This window comes from Eschrichtius robustus, chromosome 1, assembly GCF_028021215.1.
Source record: "Eschrichtius robustus isolate mEscRob2 chromosome 1, mEscRob2.pri, whole genome shotgun sequence".
In the NCBI taxonomy this organism is placed as follows: domain Eukaryota; kingdom Metazoa; phylum Chordata; class Mammalia; order Artiodactyla; family Eschrichtiidae; genus Eschrichtius; species Eschrichtius robustus.
The window spans coordinates 196298963-196320916 of record NC_090824.1 but is presented as its reverse complement, the minus strand read 5'-3'; the positions used below and the strand labels follow the sequence as shown (position 1 = coordinate 196320916).

General features: G+C 36.9%; 1 protein-coding gene across 1 annotated transcript in view; it reads right to left on the bottom strand.

Moving 5' to 3' along the window:
* Positions 1-228: 228 nt before the first annotated feature.
* The window catches only part of MRC1 (mannose receptor C-type 1), an 89874-nt gene continuing 68148 nt past the window's right edge, over positions 229-21954 (bottom strand). The window contains exons 23-31 of the mRNA XM_068562053.1: positions 19784-19950; positions 16870-16972; positions 12953-13185; positions 10590-10755; positions 9576-9725; positions 4234-4347; positions 3544-3708; positions 2334-2375; positions 229-1216 (exon numbers count right to left, since the gene is read on the bottom strand). Coding sequence (XP_068418154.1) covers positions 966-1216; positions 2334-2375; positions 3544-3708; positions 4234-4347; positions 9576-9725; positions 10590-10755; positions 12953-13185; positions 16870-16972; positions 19784-19950 — 1391 coding nt within the window. The 3' untranslated portion in view covers positions 229-965. The remainder of the gene's footprint in view (positions 1217-2333; positions 2376-3543; positions 3709-4233; positions 4348-9575; positions 9726-10589; positions 10756-12952; positions 13186-16869; positions 16973-19783; positions 19951-21954) is intronic.

Below are 21954 nucleotides of genomic sequence, written 5' to 3'. Positions count from 1 at the left end.
AGAGACCTAATTCCCAATAACAGTGCCTTTGATTGTTGAATTCTGAAATAAGTCAGTGTTACAGGGGAAAGATCCAGGGAAATTGGCCAAGTCATTACGGTAAAAAATTCATTTTATGCACAGTGTTTTAACAATCTTTTTTTCCCAAAGAGATGAAGAGTTTAAAGATTTCCTCTACTAATAATATCATTTATTTTCAGAGTACAATGAAGTGTAAAGTAAATGGATAAATAAATCTCAGTTAAAAGAAAATTTACACTTACCAAGATCACCAAAATACAAATCCATTAAAAATAGACCTTGTTTTTGATGTCTATTTCACATTATCTAAATACATCCAGTTATGCAAATTTACATTTTTATTTCACATCTTTGCATTCTTGATATACATAAAACAGGACAAAGAACACATATGCAGTATTCAGCCTGGAAAATCCTGCTTGGGGCAAACAAGATTCTCAGCTGCCTTATTCCTTCCGCACATGTAAAAATATAATTCTAAATCACTGGAGTAAAAATCAAGATCGGTATAAGAAAAAAAGTGACTAAATTTTTGTGTCACCTGTGGTTATTTGTACTTGGCTTTTAAAATGGTCGTCTAATTACTGAATAACTATTCAATGGGTAACAATTCTTTGGGAGCTCCTTAAATGATTTCAAGAAGCTTAGCTGGTTGTTTCTGGGGTTCTTGTAATCTGTATGCAGTTGACACTAGCTACACACCAATGCTGTATATTCACCGAAGATCTTTTTAAACATAGTAGTCAATGTTACTATCCCTCTTTTGTGAAAATATCTTGCCAGGCTAGAAAACGAACAATTATTTTTTCCATGAGGCAAAGGAAAAGGACAGACCAGTGTAATACGGTACTAATTTGAAAGGAAATAATCACATTGAATGAAAGACTTTACCATTTTAGTTATAATCTTATGAAATTCAAATATACCGAAATCACACCATGATTCTAGACGACTGCGTGTTCATTCTGTTCAATGTTGCCCATGAGATCTTTTGTATCACTAGTTCCTGGACTCGATCCACTGTTAAAATAGAGAGTGTTCTCAAAAGTGTCCTCTCGAGGGAAATGCACACGTCTTTTCTTATAAAAGAAATACGCAGCGAAGCCAGCACCCGTTATAATCAGGAGGATCACGATGACTACCACTCCTGCCACGTTGGAAGATGGTTTGGAAGGGCCCATCTTCCTTGGGTCAGCTATAAATAAATAAACATATTAGGAAACGAGTTAAGGGGAGGCAGAGAGTAGAATGCTATGGAAACAATACAACTTTCTTCTTAGGAAAACTAAAATTCATAAATTTTCTTTCCAGTGACATTTGCCAAACAGAATGCAGGACATGAAAACAGAAGTCCATGTGACACAGAAGATTATTTTACATGTTAAGGTGATTACGCAATTGCAAGAATATTTCATGTATCTATGTAGCCCTGAACTAGTATAATATTTTATTTTATTTTATTTATTTTTTGTGTGTGTGTTCATGTGACCCTTATTTTATTTAATAATGGCCCCAAAGCCCAAGAGTAGTGACGCTGGCAACTCCAATATGCCTAAGAGAAGCCATAAAGTGTTTCCTTTAAGTGAAAAGGTAAAAGTTCTCAACTTAATAAGGAAAGAAAAAAAAGTTTGCTGAGGTTGCTGAGATCTACAGTGGGAATGAATCTTCCATCTACGAAATTGTGAAACAGTAAGAAAGTTGTGCTAGTTTTACAGTTGCGCCTCAAACTGCAAAAGTTACGACCACGGTGCAATATTTTAAAATTTTAAAATATTTACATCTGTTTCAAAATAATTCGGGAAAAAAGAAAGTGAGTGGTGGAAATTTGAACACATGAGTATTAGTTCACAAACAGCACTTATGAAGTTAATAAGGGGGCTTTAGGCAAGCTATAAATCTCACTTTGAGTTTTTTTAGCAGCAAACAACATGAGTGAAAGAGGATCAGTTCCTTATTCAAGCTGTCCATAAAATTAAAATTTAAAACATTGCTTAAAAAAAAAAAAGAAAAGAAAAAAATCATAGGGATTCCTAAGAGAAATTTCCTCCATGGGTTCTCATAGGGCACCCCTTTGTAACAGAGCAATCAATGTCCTCAGTAAGATCTATAAAAACACCCACCTGACTCCAAGGCCTGCTTTTCTAGGGCATCATTTAAGGAAGGTCGATGTCACAATGACAAAGGCTAGTATAGCTCAAGAAATGCGACTGAGAGTGCAGGGTGGGTAGGAAGGGATTATTGTGGTTTTTAAAACAAACAAATTTGATTGATATATTACTAATATGGAAATTAAAATTTCAAAATGGTTTTACCTTTTGTTGTAACTAATGTATGAGTAGGTTCAGCATCAACAACTGTTTGTAAAATAAGAAAATAATTAAATACTGTTTGTAAAATAAGAAAATAATTAAATACTTATTAAAAACCCATAATAATTGCATGTAGATAGTGAGCATTATTTGGTTTACAAATACATCAAATCATCCATGCTGGATTTATGGTGATATATGATATAGATAGACAATAAATAGATAGATAGATAGATGATGGATGATTGACTGATAGATAAAATATGCATATTTATACAGATTGATCTATCTATCTATCCTATAACAGCATCCTATAGCTGCATGATGAGTTTGAATACATTGGAAGATCTGAAAACATGATCTCCCCAGTTGCATTTGAGCCACTGATACTCACCCTCAAAATCTACCCAATCTACCCATAAATAATATATCGTAGGCTAGCAGTTTTGAAAAGGGCTCACTGAAGCATAAGGTATTACAAGGCATTTGAATGAAAAATAAAATAAGATTCCAACATTGCACCAAAGGGTGTGGTATCTTAGAACAGACCTTTCAAAGAATGAAGAACTATGCAATTCTAAAATAAAATAAAATCTACTGGGGATGGAGTGTTAATTTATCCAACTCATTTATTTAAATCTCTTATCTAATTTATAATTTTGTCTCTTGGGAAAGATATTACATGAAGTAGAATGGCATAAAACATTATGGATGTCCAGAGAGTATCACAGCATGGGCATATAATATTATTAATTCCCCCAGCCCCTGTCCTGACATGGTCTGTCATTCAATCTCAGAAGGAAACTTAATTGGTCTTACATGATTTATTCCTTAATAAATTCTCATTCCTCCCCACCGTCCACTTTGGTTTGGCCAGGGTAAGTATTTCACCCCTTTTTCTCTCACGCCATAGGCCTGGCTCTCCAAACTGCTCACAACTTTGCAAATCCATATGCATGGATATCCCATTATAAATGTATTGATATACCAAAATCATTATGTCAGTTAAGCAGAAAGAGAGTGCTTTGTGCTCACTCAAAACTGCAGACAGCAACTGATCACCACGGCAGATTGGATTTCTCACTTATAAGGAGGGAGAGGTTGCAAGGAACCTGTAATCGCATTATATTGATAATTACACACCTGATATCTTAATATTTGAAAGAGACGGGAGCCTGGAAACACACATACCATAGGACAAATTCTAACTTACATTTTGGCCTTTTACAAATGTATCCTTTGTAGGAAGAACAGTGAATATTACTCCAAAATCCAGAAGATGCATATAAAGCGACACAATCATTTCTTTCACCAGAGGGATCTCCTGTTTTCCAGTTGACAAAGGAGAGTGGGTTGTTGTTTATCCATAGCCACATTCCTGATTATCAGAGAAAGTCAATAAAAATAGAAGTTAAAAATAACTTGCCTTAAAATAAATTCAACTTATTCATGTAAAATTTCTAAGCATGTTATTTTATACTGCAATCAACAGTTGTTTACAACCAAACTTTTCACAGGCAAGATAATAGTAACTAGTTGTTACAGGGAAACTGAGAATGTGTTTCTCATGTAGTTTTAGTTGAAAATTTATTCCTAATTAGTATAAATATGTAAACTTATCTTCCCCTGATTGTTTTTTTCCCGGCAAAAGATAGAAAATATGTTTTAAAACTTCTTCAACTTAGCTACAGTAGATATTCTTTAATTAGCAACTTTCAAGACAGCCTAATATGTGAGTCATTTAAATTTTCACTTCTTACCTCAAATGAAAATATGAGTCTGAATTTTCAAACTCTTCACAAATTAATCATTACTTAAGGCAAGACTTTCTAGGACTGAAAACTTCTTTTACCTACAACATTTTGAAATGTTTGTGATTCAATAATCATGCTGCAAAAATTACCTTCAACATTTCTATACAATCCTATCCAAAAGTTGGCTTTGCTTTGAAGTGGCTCAACTCGATATGACAGGAAACTCGATTCAGCAGCACTTTCAATGGTAACCAGAGAGGAACCTGCAGAGTACAAAAGAATAAATATGATGGCAGTATATTTAAGTAGTTGAAAATATTTTTATAATGATAGTATTGATATTAAGAGCAATAAAAATCATCCCACTATCTCCACTTAAGGAGAAGAATTTGAAAGAGTGGCCATTTGGCTTCTAAGAATTTGTTTCCATTCTGAAAATATTATTTTTTAAGCATCATTTGTGTACAAGCACTTAACGACTCACTGCAGGATATACAAAGATGAGTAGGACAGAATGTTTAAGAAGGTTATGGTTCAGTGGGTAGTAATGAGTTGAGAGTATAAAGAAATGTATTGGGAGAATATTTGTTTTAGGGGAAGCAACTAAACGGGAGCATGGAGGACACAGAATTTAAGATACGTCTTAAATTCTGTGTCCTCCATGCTCCCGTTTAGTTGCTTGGATGTTGCTTGGATGGACAAATAAGGATGTTTTATAATGATTAAAGTTTTAATTCATCAAGAAGATATGACAAATATAGACATATATGCACCGAACAATAAAGCCTCGAAATACATGAAGCAAAAGCTGACAAAGTAGACTTCTCCTGACTCAGAATTTAAAGTAAAAACTCATAGGGAGTTTTAAAACTCCCTGTGGCAACATAGAAGCCTCCTGAAATTCCCTTCTCCCACATACACACCAGTGAACACCTACACATGGCGCAATTCTCTCAGTAAAATCCAGAAACTCAGTGACTCCTACATACAGGGCAACTGAGAAAACACAAACATCTAAATGAGTAGGAAAGGCTGAGACACACTCTCTTCATAAACCCCACCCATGGCACAGTGCCGTATAATCAGGAGGGAGCCCCTAATTGCCAGCTTCTCCCTGAATAGAGAAGGGTTTCAGCCATACATCTAGCACCCCAAATTTTTAGGCTCCTGTTCCTCTATTTGAAGGAATAGGCGCCCCAAATGCCTAACTCTGGAAGCTAATGGGGTTTGCAGCCACGAGACCCACAGGACCACAGAAAACAAAGCAGCAGTTCTTAATGGACACCAAACACTTGCCATGGCTATTCTCCCAGGGCTCAGCTAAGAGGGAACAGATAAAAATGCCTATCTCTCAGTCTTTCCCTAGAAGGGGACTGACTGCATACTTTACAACCTGCTGCCTGGGGGGTCCAGCTGCTAATTTGCATGCAGCAAGGGGCTAGCTGTGAACCTCCTGGGGGAGCTGGTGGGCCCTTCTGCCACCTTCTTCCTCCGACTTGCTGCAATGATAAAATCAGGTCACCAACAAGTCTCTGGAAGGAGCTTAGACACACACCTGGCTTATGTACTCTCCCAGGTGCTGCCTGAGGGGCCAGCTTCTAATCAGTCTGCTCTTATGTGCTAACTGTGATCCTCTCCTTTGGGATGTCATCAGGTACTGGCACACCCTCAACCACTGGGAGCCACTAAAAACAAAGACGACAGCTTGTATAACCACAAAGTTTTGAGTGACAAACAGGAACTTGGGCTGGATTGACTGATGAGGTTCATCTCCCACACAAGACCACTCTCAAGACTGGGAGAGGTGTCTCTTTTATCTAATGTGCAGAAACCAACACAGAGAGTCAAGGAAAATAAAGAAAAAGCAAAATATTTTCCAAGCAAAAGAACAAGATACATCTCTAAACTGATATTAATAAAACAGACACAAGTTATTTACCCAATAGAGAGTTCCAGAATAACAGCTATCAAGATACTCAATGAGGTCAGGAAAGTAATGCATGAACAAAATAAGAATTTGAACAAAGAGAGAGAAAATATTAAAAAGTACCAGAGAGAAATCACAAAGCTGAAGAACACAATAACTTAAATGAAAAGTTCAATAGAGGTGTTCGACAGCAGACTAGAATAAACTGGAAGAAAGAAACAGTAAACTCAAAGAAAGGGCAGTCAAATATATCCTGAGAAGCAAAAAGAAAAAAGAATCAAAAAGAGGCAAGCTAGCTTAAAGGACTTATGAGACAACAGCAAGAGGATCAATCTACACATTACAGGAATTCAAGGAGAAGAGAGAGATGGGGGCAGAAAGCTTATTCAAAGAACTAATGGCTGATAATTTCCCTAACCTTGGGGAAAGAAACAGACATCTAGATCCAGGAAGCATAAGGAGTACCAAATATAATGAATATAGAGAGACAAACACTGAGACACATTATATTAAATTGTCAAAAATTAAAGACAAAGAGAGATTCTTAACAGCAAAAGAAAAGCAACTTGTTACATAAAAGGGAACCCTTGTAAGACAAAACAAATTTTTCAGGAGAAACTTTGCAGGCTGGAAGGGAGTGAGAAGATATATTTAAAGTGCTTAGAGATAAAAGCTTCCAACCAAGAATACTCTACCTAGCAAAACTGTCATTCAGAATTAAATGAGAGATAAAGAGTTTTCCAGACAAACAAAAGCTGAAAGAGTTCATCACCAATAGACCAGCCTTATAAGAAATGTCAAGGGGAATTCTTCAAGCTAAAATGAAAGGACACTAATTAGTAATATGAAAATATTTGAAAATATAAAACTCAATGGTAAATGTATAGGAAAATCCAGAATATTCTGATATTATAATGGTAGTAAGTAAATCACCTATAACTTGTATAAAGGTTAAAAGACAAAAGTATTAAAAATAACTATAAATACAGTAATTTGTTAATATATACACAATATAAAACGATGTAAATTGTGACATCAAAAATATAAAAGGTCGGGGGAATGTAAAAATACAGACCGTTTGCATACATTCAAAGTTAAGTTGTTATCAGCTTTAAGTACACTGTTATAACTATAAGATGTTTCATGTAATCTTCACAATAACCACACAACAAAACCTATAGTAGATACACAAAATAAAAGGAAAAGAATCTAAGTAATACTACTGAGAAACCATCAAATCACAAAGGAAGTGAGCAGAGAGGAAGAAAGGAACAAAGGAAGGTCAGGACAGACAGAAAACAATTAACAAAATGGCAATATTAAGTGCATACCTACCAATAATTTCTATAAATATAAATGGACTAAATTCTCCAATCAAAAAACATAGAGTGGCTTAATAGATTAAAAAAGAAAAAGAAAAAAAAAAACCAAGACAACTATATGCTGTCTACAAGAGACTCAGTCCAACTTTAGGACATACATAGGCTTAAAGTGAAGGAATTAAAAAAAATTATTCCATGCAAATGATGTTGAGAAAACTAGACAGCCACATGCAATAGAATACAACTGGTCCACTATCTAACACTATACAGAAAAATCAACTCAAAATGCTTAAAGACTTGAATGTAAAACCTGAAATCATAAAAATCCTAGAAGAAAACACAGGCAATAAACTCCTCGACATTAATCTTTTTGTATTTGACACTAACAGCAAAGGGAAAAAAAGCAAAAATAAACAAATGGGATTACATCAACCTAAAAAGGTTCTGCATAGCAAAGGCAACCATCAGCAAAACGAAAATGCAACCTCCTGAATGGGAGAAAATTTCTGCAAACCACATGTCTTAATAGAGGTTTAATATCTAAAATATACAAGGAACTTATACAACTCAATAGCAAAAAAATAACCCAATTCAAAAAATGAGCAAAGGACCTGAATAGATTTTTTTTTCCAAAGAAGACTTACAAATGGCTAAGGAGTACATGAAAAGGTGCTCAACATCACTAATCATCAGGGAAATGCAAATCAAAACCGCAATGAGATATCACCTCACACTTGTTTAGGCTAGCTATTATTAAAAAGATAAGAGATAACAAATGATGCAGAGGATGAAGAGAAAAGGGGACCCTGGTAATGTGAATGTAAATTGGTACAGTCCTTTTGGAAAACAGTGTTGGAGGTTCCTCAAAAAATTAAAAATAGAACTACCATATGATCCAGCAATCCCACTTCTTGGTATATATCCAAAGGAAATGAAATCACTATCTCGAAAAGATAGCTGCACTCCATGTTCATTGCAGCATTGTTTATTATAGCCAAGACATGGAAACAACCTAAGTGTCCATCAACAGATGAATGATTAAGAAAATGTAGTATGTATATACAATGGAATATTATTCAGCCTTTTAAAAGAGGGAAATTCTGCCATTTGCAACAGCATTGATTAACCTGGAGGGCATTATTCTAAGGAAATAAACCAGACAGAGACAGACAAGTACTACATGATATTACTTATAGGTGGAATTTAAAAGTCAAACTCACAGAAACAGAGGGTAGAATGGTGGTTGTCAGGGAGTTGGGGGGTGGGAGAAATAGAGAGATGCTGGTAAAAGGGTACAAACTTTCAGTTATATGATGAATAAGGTCTTAGGATCTAATGTTTAATATAGTGACTACAGTTGATAATACTGTATGGTATCACTGAAATTTGCTAAGAGATTAGAATTTAAGTGTTCCCACCTTAAAAAAAAAAAAGGTAAATATGTGACGTGATGGTCATGTTAACTTGACGGTTAGGAATCCTTTCCCAACAAATATGTGTATCAAATCATCATCTCTTACACTTTAAATGGATTACAATTTTATGTCAACTACACCTCAATAAAACTGAAGAAAAAAACTAAACATAAAAGTAAAAAGACGTGAAAACTCCAGACTGACTTTTGAATGAACCTGAAGGAAATGAGCATGTAACCCTTGCTCGCCACTGTTGAATGAAGAGCCCTGACTTAGGGCATAATCAAAATTTAGTCACAAAGCAATTCAGTGAAGTATTCAGTGGGATTTAATTAAGTAGATTTTTAAATGCACCCCGAAAAGTTCACTTTATTTGACATTTTTATTTCAGGAGGGAAATTGTTCATCTATGTCATGTCACTTGAGTTTTGTTTCGTATTTATTCACAAAGATAACCAGATCTAAATGCTTTTCTATTCATGGGAAAGCAAAATGGTTCCTGGGCACTTGTGAAGCCTGAGCCGATCAGTGATAAAAGATGAACACAACACTCTGAATAATAATCCTAACAATTTAGAATATTAGGGCAGAAAGACTTGTTCAGCGAGTCACTGCTTTCTGCCAGAATTCTTTCACCTTTTGAGGCTACAATGTTAGAAATTACATTTGGGGGGCATGATGTTGACCTTTCTGTTACCATATAAATTATTAAGACAAAGAAACAGGTATTTTTACTTTCCTTAGGTTTTTAATATACAGTGTTACTAGTATCCTGGTAATCTAAATAGATGATTGTGGGATTTTCTGACAGTAAATGTGGCACTTACCCATTCGAAGACATTCCAGAGAAGCTTGGCCCCAGTTCCTTGTATATGAAGACTCGATATAGTAGCAGTGACCATGGAAAGGAATCCACGCTGTGTGCTCTGACTCGGGGCATCTACCAGGCAGCTGTGGAGGTTCAGTGGCAGGGATTTCTGTTAATAAAAAGACATTTCAAATAAAGTAAGACCTGAAGTTTCTTTAGTAAATAGAATAATATATCAGCCATTAAGGAAATTTTCATCGCCTATCATTATTTTTTTTTAAGCTCTAATGGTAATCATTTGGATATGCCATTTCTATTATTGAGTATTCTTTTTACTTTATCATTTTTTTTTCATTTAAAATGTATTTCCATAGAAGGTACTATGGTATAACAGCAGTCAATCACATTCATAATTAAGCATGTAGATCTATAGATACCTACGAAGACGTTAATAAGTTCCCCTAAAAGGTCAACCAGAAATAATTTGCAAAGGCAGTCTTCCTTCTAGACACTTTTCCTTTTCTAGGATCCTAGCCCCTATAAAACCTTCTTAGCTATGACTGACATTGATGTTATAACTAAATGGTATAGGGAGAATTCTAGGACTTTACCACTGTCGGACTCTATAACTGTATTCTAGGACTGTATCACTGTAATATCACTGACTCTGATGAACCTACACATATTCTGATAAAATTATTTTGATATAGCTGTGCTGTCAACATCAAAAGTAATCATCATTTCCTGAGGACTCTGACATCATAGATTCAGAGGCTTATCCCAATAATAAAAATTCAGAAACGTATAAAGAGGAAATAAACTCTAGCAATGAAGAAAATTTTCTCTCTCTGTTATGTTGATCTATGTATATTTGTTTATTGCCAGGTCAGTCTTTGGTTAGGTGAAGGAATATGTTTTATTTTATCCTTAAGCTACCCCAAAACATGTGACTGTTTAAGAATATCAACGGTGGCTTGTATTAGTTTATTGAGAAAATTTCAAATCCCTTGATTGTTTTTGTGGATTCAATTACCGTCTGATCTTTTGCAGAGAAAATAAAAACTTTCATTGCAATGTGCTGTCTTCCAATAGCCGTCAAGATCCATATAAACACATGCTGACTTCAGTCTGGGCTCATCAGTGGCCCAATTAGTGTACCTCACCCTCCATTTATCGGTCCAAACATATTCATTATTGGTCTGCAAGGACAAAAACAACCATTAACATGGAGCCTGGCTTCGTTTAGAAAATACCAAAAGAACCCAGCAAGGAGTAAAAAGTATATTTAAGACTGTGATTTGACAAAGAACCTTCAACATTTGGGAATAAAAAGAACATTATAAATTATTTCTACCAACTCAAATTCAGGAAATGCAGCCTTTTTTAAGAAAAAACTACTTCTTCAAGCTCCCCATGAAGACATCGCTGGAAGCTATTCTGAAAAACACAGACTTAAAAACCTATGTCTTATTCTAGAAAACTCTCTTTATTTGCAGGCCCTCAGTGCAAAAGAGGGGTTTTACCTTCGGAACAAATAAAACACATATTATATTATCATTGAAATGATAATAAAAACTAAGTCATTTTCATTGAACTCATGGATCCCTGAGAGAAACACTTATCTCTTCTAATCTTCTTACTGTTTGGCTGTTGAAACAGGGCCAATGACAAATGACTTATGCAAGGTGACATGGGTGGATAAGAGAGGAGCCTAGGTCTCTTACCTTCCAGTTAGGTGGTCTTTCAACCAAAATGAATCTGATGGCATCTTTTAAAGATAATTGTTTTATTCAATTTGCATACTTCTTATTAAATTTATTTGGGCAAATTTATGGTCACATACAAATTAATTGACAACATCAAAAAGATTACTTATCAATAATGTTCTTTTGACAGTCTAAAAGAAATTTTACAGGTAAAGCCTCACAACAGATGCTGTATAACTTTCAGAGACAAGTGAATTTTTAAACCATTCAAACAGCTGTCCCCTTTTTAACTGCATTATTTAATTTACCAAAGCAATTACCAAAGATTTAATGACAAAATCAAAAGCATGCATTATCTCAAGTTAGAATTTTGTAGTATTCTACCATATTTAATCAAATAATGCTGGCATAATCATTAACTCCATAGATGTAATAAATATAACAGTATTGTTTTAGTTATAAATGTTGGGATAATGGAAAGCTATTTAATCTTTCTAACAATAAATAAAAGCCTATTTTAAACTCGTAAGAGAATTGGGACCATATTTGTGAGAAGAAAATATATGAATTATCAAGAGAATTAGTTACTAAAAATAGATTCAACATAGAAGTAAAAATGCCGTGCTTAAGTTTAAACACAGAAATCATTGTGTAACTACTTACTTTTAAATGTTCACTAACCTACTTAGGAAATACTCATTGCAAGAAGTGTAAATGTTGATCTCTGCATCATAGTAGAAGAAGTTCTACAAAGTCTGGCACCAGTCTACTTTCCAGCTATATCCCCTTATCTCCTTTTATTTCTTCTTGGTACTCCTTTCTTATGAGCCACCATCCTAGACCACATCTATAAAGTTTGACTTTCTCCGAGAAGCCCTGTTGGTCCTCTCCCCTTGCACAAATGATCGCTTTTCTCTCCTCTCCCAGCACTTTGTATATACCTCTCTTTGACACTGTATTATCTCTTAATTACTTGTTGACATCTCTATTTATTGTACTAAGAAGTTTGCTGATTGACTAGTTAGATGGATGTATGGATGGATGGAGGACAGATGGATCCCCTGGCAACAGAGAAGACTCATTTTAGGAAAATTTTGGCAACTCCCACACCGCTCTTAGTTCTGTGCCTCAACCCTCACTCTACACCATCTTTTGCCAACCTTCCTTCTCTGTTATGGAATACAGGGAATTGACCGCAATGAAATCTGTCACACACGGATGGAAGCTGCACAGCTTCAGAACAGATAGCAACTCTAGAATGACTTTTCACAAAAAATAAGGAATATCCTCATCGCCCAGGAACTATGCCCCTGACGCTTTCTTAATTCCTGTGGCATAGTTGTAATCATGACACTAGAAAGAAATAAGTTAATCAATAAAACTGTTTAGATGCAGAACTTAATTTTCGTATTCAAAATATACAGTAACACTGTATATTAAAAACCTAAGGAAAGTAACAATAATAATATCACTTAGGTAAGTCTTAGTTTGGTTTCTGACATAACATCACTAACTTGCTAGATCCTTCCACTGGGTCCTAGAGGGATTGGGTCTTGTACATGTCAGTATCATTTCCAAAGCCCAGCAGGTTTTTACACACAACAAGTATTCAACAGAATGAACAGAACAGAATCATATTCAATCACAATTTATCAATCATGTCAAGTCGCACATGTTTCCAGCATCTTACCAAGTTACTGTTCAGGGCGATCCACACAGGTTCATTCAGGGTTTGCATCTGCATCCATGCAAATGCATTACTATAGGGATGTAGAATGCTAGCAATCAGGGAAGTGTGAAGCTTGCAATAATCATCTGCTTCATGCCACTGCAGCTTTAATTTCATGAGTGAATAGCTACTTTCGCCGTATTTAATAAAGCCATCTGTTGGAATTGTTGTTGGAGAACTAGGCAAGGAAGGGTCTGGAATAAAACATTATTTCCATTAATATTAAACATTACCTGAGTGCCATCAGTACATGACTTCTATACCTCATACATCCTAAAAAGAATCTGAACAGCACAATTCAAACCGTCAGGTGTTAAACATATTTTCATGAGCCATTTCACACCAGAACACACAGTTCTATTTTTTAATCAGTATGCCTGATTGAATTAAGTCATTTCCAAACTCTATTTAGAATACTAAGGTAAATACAGGATCAAGTTTCTAAACTATAAAACCAAAAAGACTTGCAAATACTATGAGATCTAGTATCTGGATGAAAGACACGCCACAGTTTAATCCCATAAATTAAAGAAGATCTATCATCCTGTCAACACGAATCTTTTTTTTTTTTCCATATTGGTCAAATTTTAAGGTCAAGAACAGTCTTCCTCTCCTTCCCTTCCCCCCCGACCCTGTTCCATTCCACCCATGAATTTGCATCTATTTGTATCTATTTGACTTCACCTGTGAATCACGTACCTTCAAGAAATTGGTTTATGCTCTGGAATGAAGCCATATAACAGTTCCCACTTCATTTAACCTTGATCTCAGGATCAAGCTTTAATCTTATGATGATTTCCCATGTGAACGCCATATCTTATCCAAACTGAAGCCTTTGCAAGCTGGCGTCACTCTGGCTTTCTGATCTTTCCTCCTCAATCTCTCAGCATGCGTTTCTAATAACTACTCTAGACCTACCCATACTTTGGGCCACTTACTGTCAAGACCCAAAAAATCTTGTTTCTGGGCGCCTTATAGCTGATGCCTTAGGGCAGAACAGAGGTCAGCGGATGACAGCCAGAGGGTGAAATCTAGCCTGTTGTCTGTTTTTGTAGCCCATGAGTTTTTAAATGGTTGGGGAAAAACAAACAATGAAAAATATTTTGTGACATGTAAACAATACATGAAATTCAAATCTGTGTCCATAAATAAAGTTTCAGTGGAACTCGGCCATGCTCATTTGTTTACGTACTGTCTATGATTGTCTGTGATCACAGCAGAGTTAAGTCATTGCAACAAAAACTTTATGGTCTACAAAGCCTGCAATATTTATAATCTGTCTCTTACAGAAAAAGGTTGCCAACCCCTGGTCTAGGGTCCTAGATGTCCCTGCCTACCGATGCTGCCTTGGCCAATTCTCCAACCTGTTCCACTGTACACCAACCCAACCCACCATGTGCCTTGTTCTGTCACTCCAAGAATGCCAAACTTTCTTTTGAAGACTCTGGTAAGGCAACAATTTTAATTCAGCTAGGAGGGCAGCCTTCCCTTTCTTCTGCTGTTGCTGCCACCGTGTGTTGATAGAATAGCATTAAACCAAGAGACCCAGCCCCGGATCCTTCCATTTTACAGCCGGTAGGAAGTAGAGTCTCATCATTTCCCAGCTTGGAGAGAGCTGGGCTTGTCTTAACAAGACAGGAAAAGTTTTGGACTGCTAAAAGTGGCCAGTGAAGCCTGAGATAAAGCTTTAAGAAGCTTCACCAAAGGCTATATGCAGCCAGGAAATTAGCTCATTTATCCAATTAGCTTGTTTATTAAAACACTCAGAAAAAATTATAAGGAAAAACTGAATTACTGAGAGGTTATTTTCAGGTGGTTAGATTTTGGGTAATTTTTTCTCTTTATGCTTGTCTGTATTTTCTAAAATTTCATCAAGGGACATGTGTTTCATCAAGGGATTGTTTTTAAGTGTTTTATATTCATATGTATTCATTCATGTTTTTATTTACGTATCTTTATATATTTACATGAATCCATATACACTCATTCATACATACTCATATATATGAATAAAAACAACACTGTTTTATTTCTTATTTATTTAATTTTATTCTTTTGGCCACGCTGCACAGATTGCGGGATCTTAGTTCCCCAACCAGGGATCAAACCCAGGCCCCGGCAGTGAAAGCCCTGAGTCCTAACCACTGGACCACCAGGGACTGCCTGAAAACAACACTGTTTTAAAAAAATACTGAACACACATTCTTTGTTGAAATTTTAGAAAATATAGAAAAGCATAAAAATGAGAAAAAAATTACTTAGAATCTAACCACCTCAATATTTTAGTGTTTCCTCATAATTGTTATAGAGAGATATATATAGATGTATAGCCATATTATATATAATATAAATGCAAATATATATACATAGAGAGAGAGCATTAGAAAGAGACAGTTTTTGACAAATGAAGAAAAATACAATAGTACAATGAAAGAACTAAAGGTCTTAATCCCACGATGCAAACATATCCACTATTCCTACTTTGATGCATTTCCATGACCTTCTTGTTCTTTTTTTTTAAGGGGGTTCAAAGTGTTTTTTGCATCATCAGTAGTCTACAAAATTTCATATTCTGCCTTTTTCACATTAACACTGTCAACCTTTCCCGAAACCTAAGTCATTAAAAATTGTCAAAATATCTTTTGTCAGCAGCAAATATTCTATCCCTTGCGTTTACAGGAAGAAGAAAAAGAATTTTAAACAAGTTTAGGAATCATCATTCCCTCCTGGAAGGGGACTCCCTTCTTTCCCCAAAGATTGGAAGCACAGATGCATTACCAGTGGCCTAAGATTCTGGTGCTCGAAGGGTGTAGCAGAGAGAGAAAGGCGGCATGGCCTGGACCTCCTTTTGGATCAATAGGAGGTTAGAATTCCTGCAGGACTTTGCAGTCATCTGAAAATATCTTCAGTGATTTTCAGTCATTGCCATGAATTGATATCGGTTCCCTGATTCCCCAGAAAGTATAGAAAAATTTGTTAGATCCGGGAGATCAAGTAGCTTCTGATTCAAGCTCCTCTGAGAGCTCTGCTCAGGGTGACCACAACCCACCTCATCTTCAACCCTCATCTCTAATCTATCTTTTATTTTCTGAACCTCTTCTTATGTGGCCAAACGTTTCTATTCTAATTTCACTCGAAACTAAAATGCACACGACCATAATCTTGATTCTTGGTCGATATCCACATATCTGTTTTATTTTCCTTGCACCATAGTTATTAGGCTTCCTAAGATGAAAAAAGGACCACAAATAAGACATCTACATTTTTAGAGACACAGAATACATAACAAGTAATGAGGCATATAGGGTGTTTTGGGGCAATGGTTCTCAAATTACACAAATTGAAGTGAGGTATCCCTACTCTGACATTTTTTTTTTTTTTAAGGTAGAGGTAAGCAAACATCCCAAATTTCTAACAAAATTAGAAAAAGTTTCAACCTCTAGTTTAATCTGTGCAAACCTTCTGGTAATGGATGAGGGGGCACATTCATGAATAAATTACAGAAAATATCCTTTTTGTCTGTCACAGGCATCCATGGATGAAAGAGAGAATCAAATAAACATGTTGATGGGGACTTCCCTGGTGGTCCAGTGATTAAGACTCTGTGCTTCCACTGCAGGGGGTGCAGGTTCGATCCTTCGTCGGGGAACTAATATCCCACATGCCACAGGGCACGGCCCCCCCAGAAATTTAATTATTTAATTTTAAAAAATTTTTAAAAACGTGTTGATGTGCAAGGGAAGGGTCACTTTTTTAAAACAAAACTTTTTTTTTTAGAGCAGTTTAAGGCTCACAGCAAAACTGAGAAGAATGTCACTTTTTAAAAAGTACGGAAAAACCCCACCTCTTACAGCCCAGCGAGGTCCGGTAGGACTTACCGGGAAGTGTCTGGCATATGTAACCTCGCTTACTGTCACAGGTGTCATCCATCCATTTTCCTGCATCCCTTGACTTCCCTCCGATAATAAGAACACAGTCAGCCTGTATATTCACGGAGAAGAAAAAAAAAGCCAAATGTGGATCGATAATTATTTAAACCAATTCATTAACAAGCAAAAAAAAAAAAAATCCTTTATCCCTAACCTCCAACTTTTAGGATAGTCCTAATTCATTTACAGCATGTTCAATTCATCCCTACTTTCCACGCTACTGGCCAACTTCCATGCAGATCCCTCACTGAACCCTTGCCATTTTAATTGAAAATTAAGCAGAGTTGGATAAATTTTGGCGCTGGTTCTGAGAAACGCTGCTGTCAGAAATCTCATTAATTCCCTGAAAGCTACCACAGCTTTCACCAGGGCCAGAGCCGTATTCTCAGCCTCCAGCCTCAGGATCCCATGAGCCTCAACTATCAGGAACCCCTAACCGTACATTTCAAAGATTCTCTGCTCAGCCCCATCTCCCCTCTTAGCTACTCTTACCTTTCATTATCCTGGCTCAGCATCTTCGCTCTAAACCAGGAAACCTACACAGAACAAGCATGTTTCCACTACACAATGCATGTGAACATTTCTCTCCCACTCTCTTTATCAAACTATATTTAACCCTCTTCATTTTACAAGTCCTGAAATTGTAACAACACCATATATGTGTTTTGATTCCAGTTTTGTGGAATACAAGCTTTATATTTTTACACACGCTAAGACAAAAATTTAGGAATAAAACCAACAAAACTTAACAGTGTTTTTTTTTTTTTCCTGGAAGGTGAGTTTACAGATTTTGTTTGTTTCTGTTGTTTCTCCTTTTCATTGTGTTCTAAAAACAAAAAGCTTGCGCAACAATGAATTTTTTTGTTTTAAATGAAACTTACCACTCATCCACGAAATCTTTCTAAGCAAACCCTATCTCACTCCAGTCTACTTTTCAGCCCTCATTTATGTAAAAAGGATTGAAAGAATTTCTCCCCAGAAAGTCACTTACCCACAACCAGAATATATCTACCCTACATATCTAGCTATGTAGCTACCAAATTAATTATCATAAAGATGCCACCTTCATGAGATTGTTTTTCTGCTCAAACCTTTTTTTTTTTTTTTTTTTTTTTGATGCCTATCTGACAAAGTCCAAACTCTTTCTTAGGGCATCTAAATTTCTCTGAATTCTGCTTTCCACGTTCTAAAGTTGACGCCTACTTCTCTTCTGCATGAAACTCCTACTATATCTAAAGCTCTTTACTTCCGCCCAAACCCATCTTGTGCCTTCTTCTTAAAGACTTTAGTCACCTTTCCCACTTAACGCGACCTTCCCCATCCTCTTGCCATGATCCCCTAATCATGATGTTTTAAACTTCTTGGGAAGAAGACTCACAGCTGATTCTTCTTCACATGCCTTCTTTCCATCAAATGAAGAGCTCCACAGATATGTGCTGCCTGATTAGATCACTACATCCCATAGTAAGTTTCTTTCCTCCTAACTACTATCATGCTTTATAGCTGATCTTCTCATTACACACTTTCATTTTGTTCCTGTCGTCTTTCTTGTAGAAGACTTGGGATCTAGCTTAGGTATAAGCTTCTTCAAGGTAAGAATAAAATCTTATGTGCCTTCATGTATTCCACAATGCCTAGTATGGTGTTTAACACTGATTAGTTGGCTTCAATGATATAAGATTAAAAATAGTGAAATAAAGAAGCAATTGTCATGTACCACAATGTTCATTGCAGCTCTATTTACAACAGCCAGGACACGGAAGCAACCTAAGTGTCCATCGACAGATGAATGGATAAAGAAGATGCGGCACATATATACAATGGAATATTACTCAGCCATAAAAAGAAATGAAATTGAGTTATTTGTAGTGAGGTGGATGGACCTAGAGTCTGTCATACAGAGTGAAGTAAGTCAGAAAGAGAAAAACAAATACCGTATGCTAACACATATATATGGAATGTACAAAAAAAAAATGGTCATGAAGAACCTAGGGGCAGGACGGGAACAAAGACACAGACCTACTAGAGAATGGACTTGAGGACATGGGGAGGGGAAGGGTAAGCTGGGACGAAGTGAGAGAGTAGCACTGACAATATATACACTACTAAATGTCAAATGGATAGATAGTGGGAAGCAGCTGCATAGCACAGGGAGATCAGCTCGGTGCTTTGTGACCCCCTAGAGGGGTGGGATAGGGAGGGTGGGAGGGAGAAGCAAGAGGGAGGGGATATGGGGATACATGTATATGTATAGCTGAGTCACTTTGTTATACAGCAGAAACTAACACACCATTGTAAAGCAATTATACTCCAATAAAGATGTTAAAATAAATAAATAAATAAATAAATAATTTTTTAAAAAAGAAGAAATTGTCTGTCTCTTAGGTTAATGCACTTAGCACCTAGCAGAGTGTATGACGCATAGTAAGCACTCTGCAAACAGTAGCTCAATCATGATGATGATGATGGCGACGATAACTTTAGAAGGAGCTTGCAGAACTGCACCCCAAATACTACAACAGTTCCAAGAGGTTAGGGGCAGCTGGTGCAAAGAACATTGCTAACTCTGGGTTCAAGTGCACACGCTGAGTACAACATGCGCCCATACTGGAGCTGGCTTTCCCTGTCCCTCACTACTACCACCATCTAGGTCCTCCCACCCCCAGCCCAAAGACGAAGAGTTCTTAACTGAATGTATACCCCTTCCTTCAAGGCTGGCTCAGTCTGAAACGGTTAAAATGTGCAAGAATGAATCAGATCAAGAAGTAGTCTGGCAGAATTTTTCACAGAAGATCAATCACTAATATGTTGACCTGAAGCAAACCGAGAGTGGAGGGAGAGGTGACCTGAAAGTGATACTTACATCTTCATAAGAAAGACTGCTCCTCCTCCCACCAGGGTAACCTTTCCCCCAGTTTGTGTAATGAACTCCTCGTCCATCCGTCCAGAGGAAGGTGTGCTCTGAATTGACATCATTCAGCCCGGTCCAGGTGTTAAAAGTGGAGTTCTTCATGTGATATGTAAGGAATGCTGAAAGAAAGTTTCACAAGATAACTGTGAACTTTGAGGGGAAAGACTCCAATATCAAAGATACTCAGAATACATTAATTTACAAATACCGAGCCTGTGATCAATGTCTTTATTATCATTTAAAAGCACTTACCATGAAAACAAACACATTCTAACCTGAGCAGCATGTTATCACTTCAGCTTTGGACTTTGAAAAGTTCCTCATAATAAAAGTCTAGGTTTTACCTGGGTCACTGCAGATAGTTGCACAGGTTGTGCCCTACCCAAGGACACTGGGGCGCTGGGGAGGCTGAAGTCCACCCTATGCCCCACTCTCCTTTTTATACACCCAGATCTGGGTTGTGGCTACCTACCATCCTGCAGGAAGAGGCACATTTTTCTGATTCACGCCCGGTCACCCTGTGAGTGAGCAGGTGTCCTGTGTCTATAGATAAGATAACCTGATTATATACTGGGGGTGGCCAAAAAGTTCGTTCGGGTTCTTCCATAAGATGTTAGGGAAGAACCCGAACGAACTTTTTGGCCGACATAATAATAACTAGGGGCCAAAGAGAGCTCTTGATCTTAAAAAAGTTCTGAAAATAAAAACTATTTGTCAAAACGAAAAAGCATTAGGCTGTCAAATGATCACCACCTTGGACTGCCAAACCAAAAGAGCTACCCAACTGGAACTCCTCCGGGGCAGCCAGTTCCTAGGGGTCAGCGGCCATCCACGTCCACTGCGCATGCTTGGACCCAGGCGGCATCCTGGTGCTAAGTGCTCACATCACTGGGAGAGAAATTCAGAGAAGGCAGGACAAATATGGCCTCTTGCTTCTTTATCAATTCTGTGGCAGAGAGGATGGTGGCAAATATCCAGAAACTGCAAAAGGCTTAAGTGTACACGTTCCCCATCCGTTCTCCAGCAGCCCATCCCCATGCCTGCCACACCACGGCAGCTGCCTTCTGAGGCCAGCAACCTCACCTGCCAGGAGCTGTGGACACCAAGGACACTAGATGGACACCGAGTGAATGAGCACGGACTCTACAGGACAATTTCCAAACTCTGCTTAAACACGACTCCTGAATGCAAATAGGAAACCAAATGACTAAGCACTTGGGTTACTAATAGAAAATGTAAAATAGAAAGAAGGCCACAGAGATTATCTGTTTATTCATGAACAAACAGTTCCGCAGAAGGGTCATTGCTGCGTGCTTACTCTTCGGCAGAGTAATAGACGCCACTACACTGCTCAGAGATTTGCTTATTTCTCAATTAACTCAAAGTAAAAAAAAAAAGAAAAGAAAAGAAATTTCTTATAATATTTTTCAGAAAGAAAAGAGCATGGGTAGATATTTACTTTGTTTTCTTATTTATTTCCTAAATAAGATCATAACTCTTGCCATATCCCCAACTTGAAATGAAATGTGGAAAAGCTCTACCTGCCAATATTTCAACACTGACTTGTTTTCTGCCAAGAACCACAAAAAGAATTCAACAGTGTGTGCCTGTGGTGCCAGGAATAATGTTAGTTTATCTGAAAATTGTTCCCTTCTGCACATCTCTATGACCCAGGTTCTAATTTTGTTATGGTAAGAATCAGCTCTTTGTGGTTAAGAGAGGGAATCAATTATTGTGTTTCTCTGCTGGGTAGCTAAGCCCAGAATGTGGTAGACCAGTCAGAGAAATGTGAGTATTATATTCCTGAATTTTTTTTATTGTGTGCTATGGTTTGACACTTTTCTTCCAGTGTCTGGCAAGCTGCTGAACTTGTCAAAGGTTCTCAGTGAAAGCTTGGTTGATTTACTGTAGAACGTGTTCCAAGAAAGCACATGGTAGCATTTAGGGAGTGAAATTAACATTTAGGAGAGTGCCACACAGCGTTCCAAGGTCTCTCTTCTTTCTTATCTTTTTTGAGGTATATCATTTTTTTCCAGTAAATGATTTTGGAAGTCAAAGAACCTCAGAACCAAAAGGGAACTTAGAAATCATCCAGTCTACATCTTTCCCCAACGACATCACAT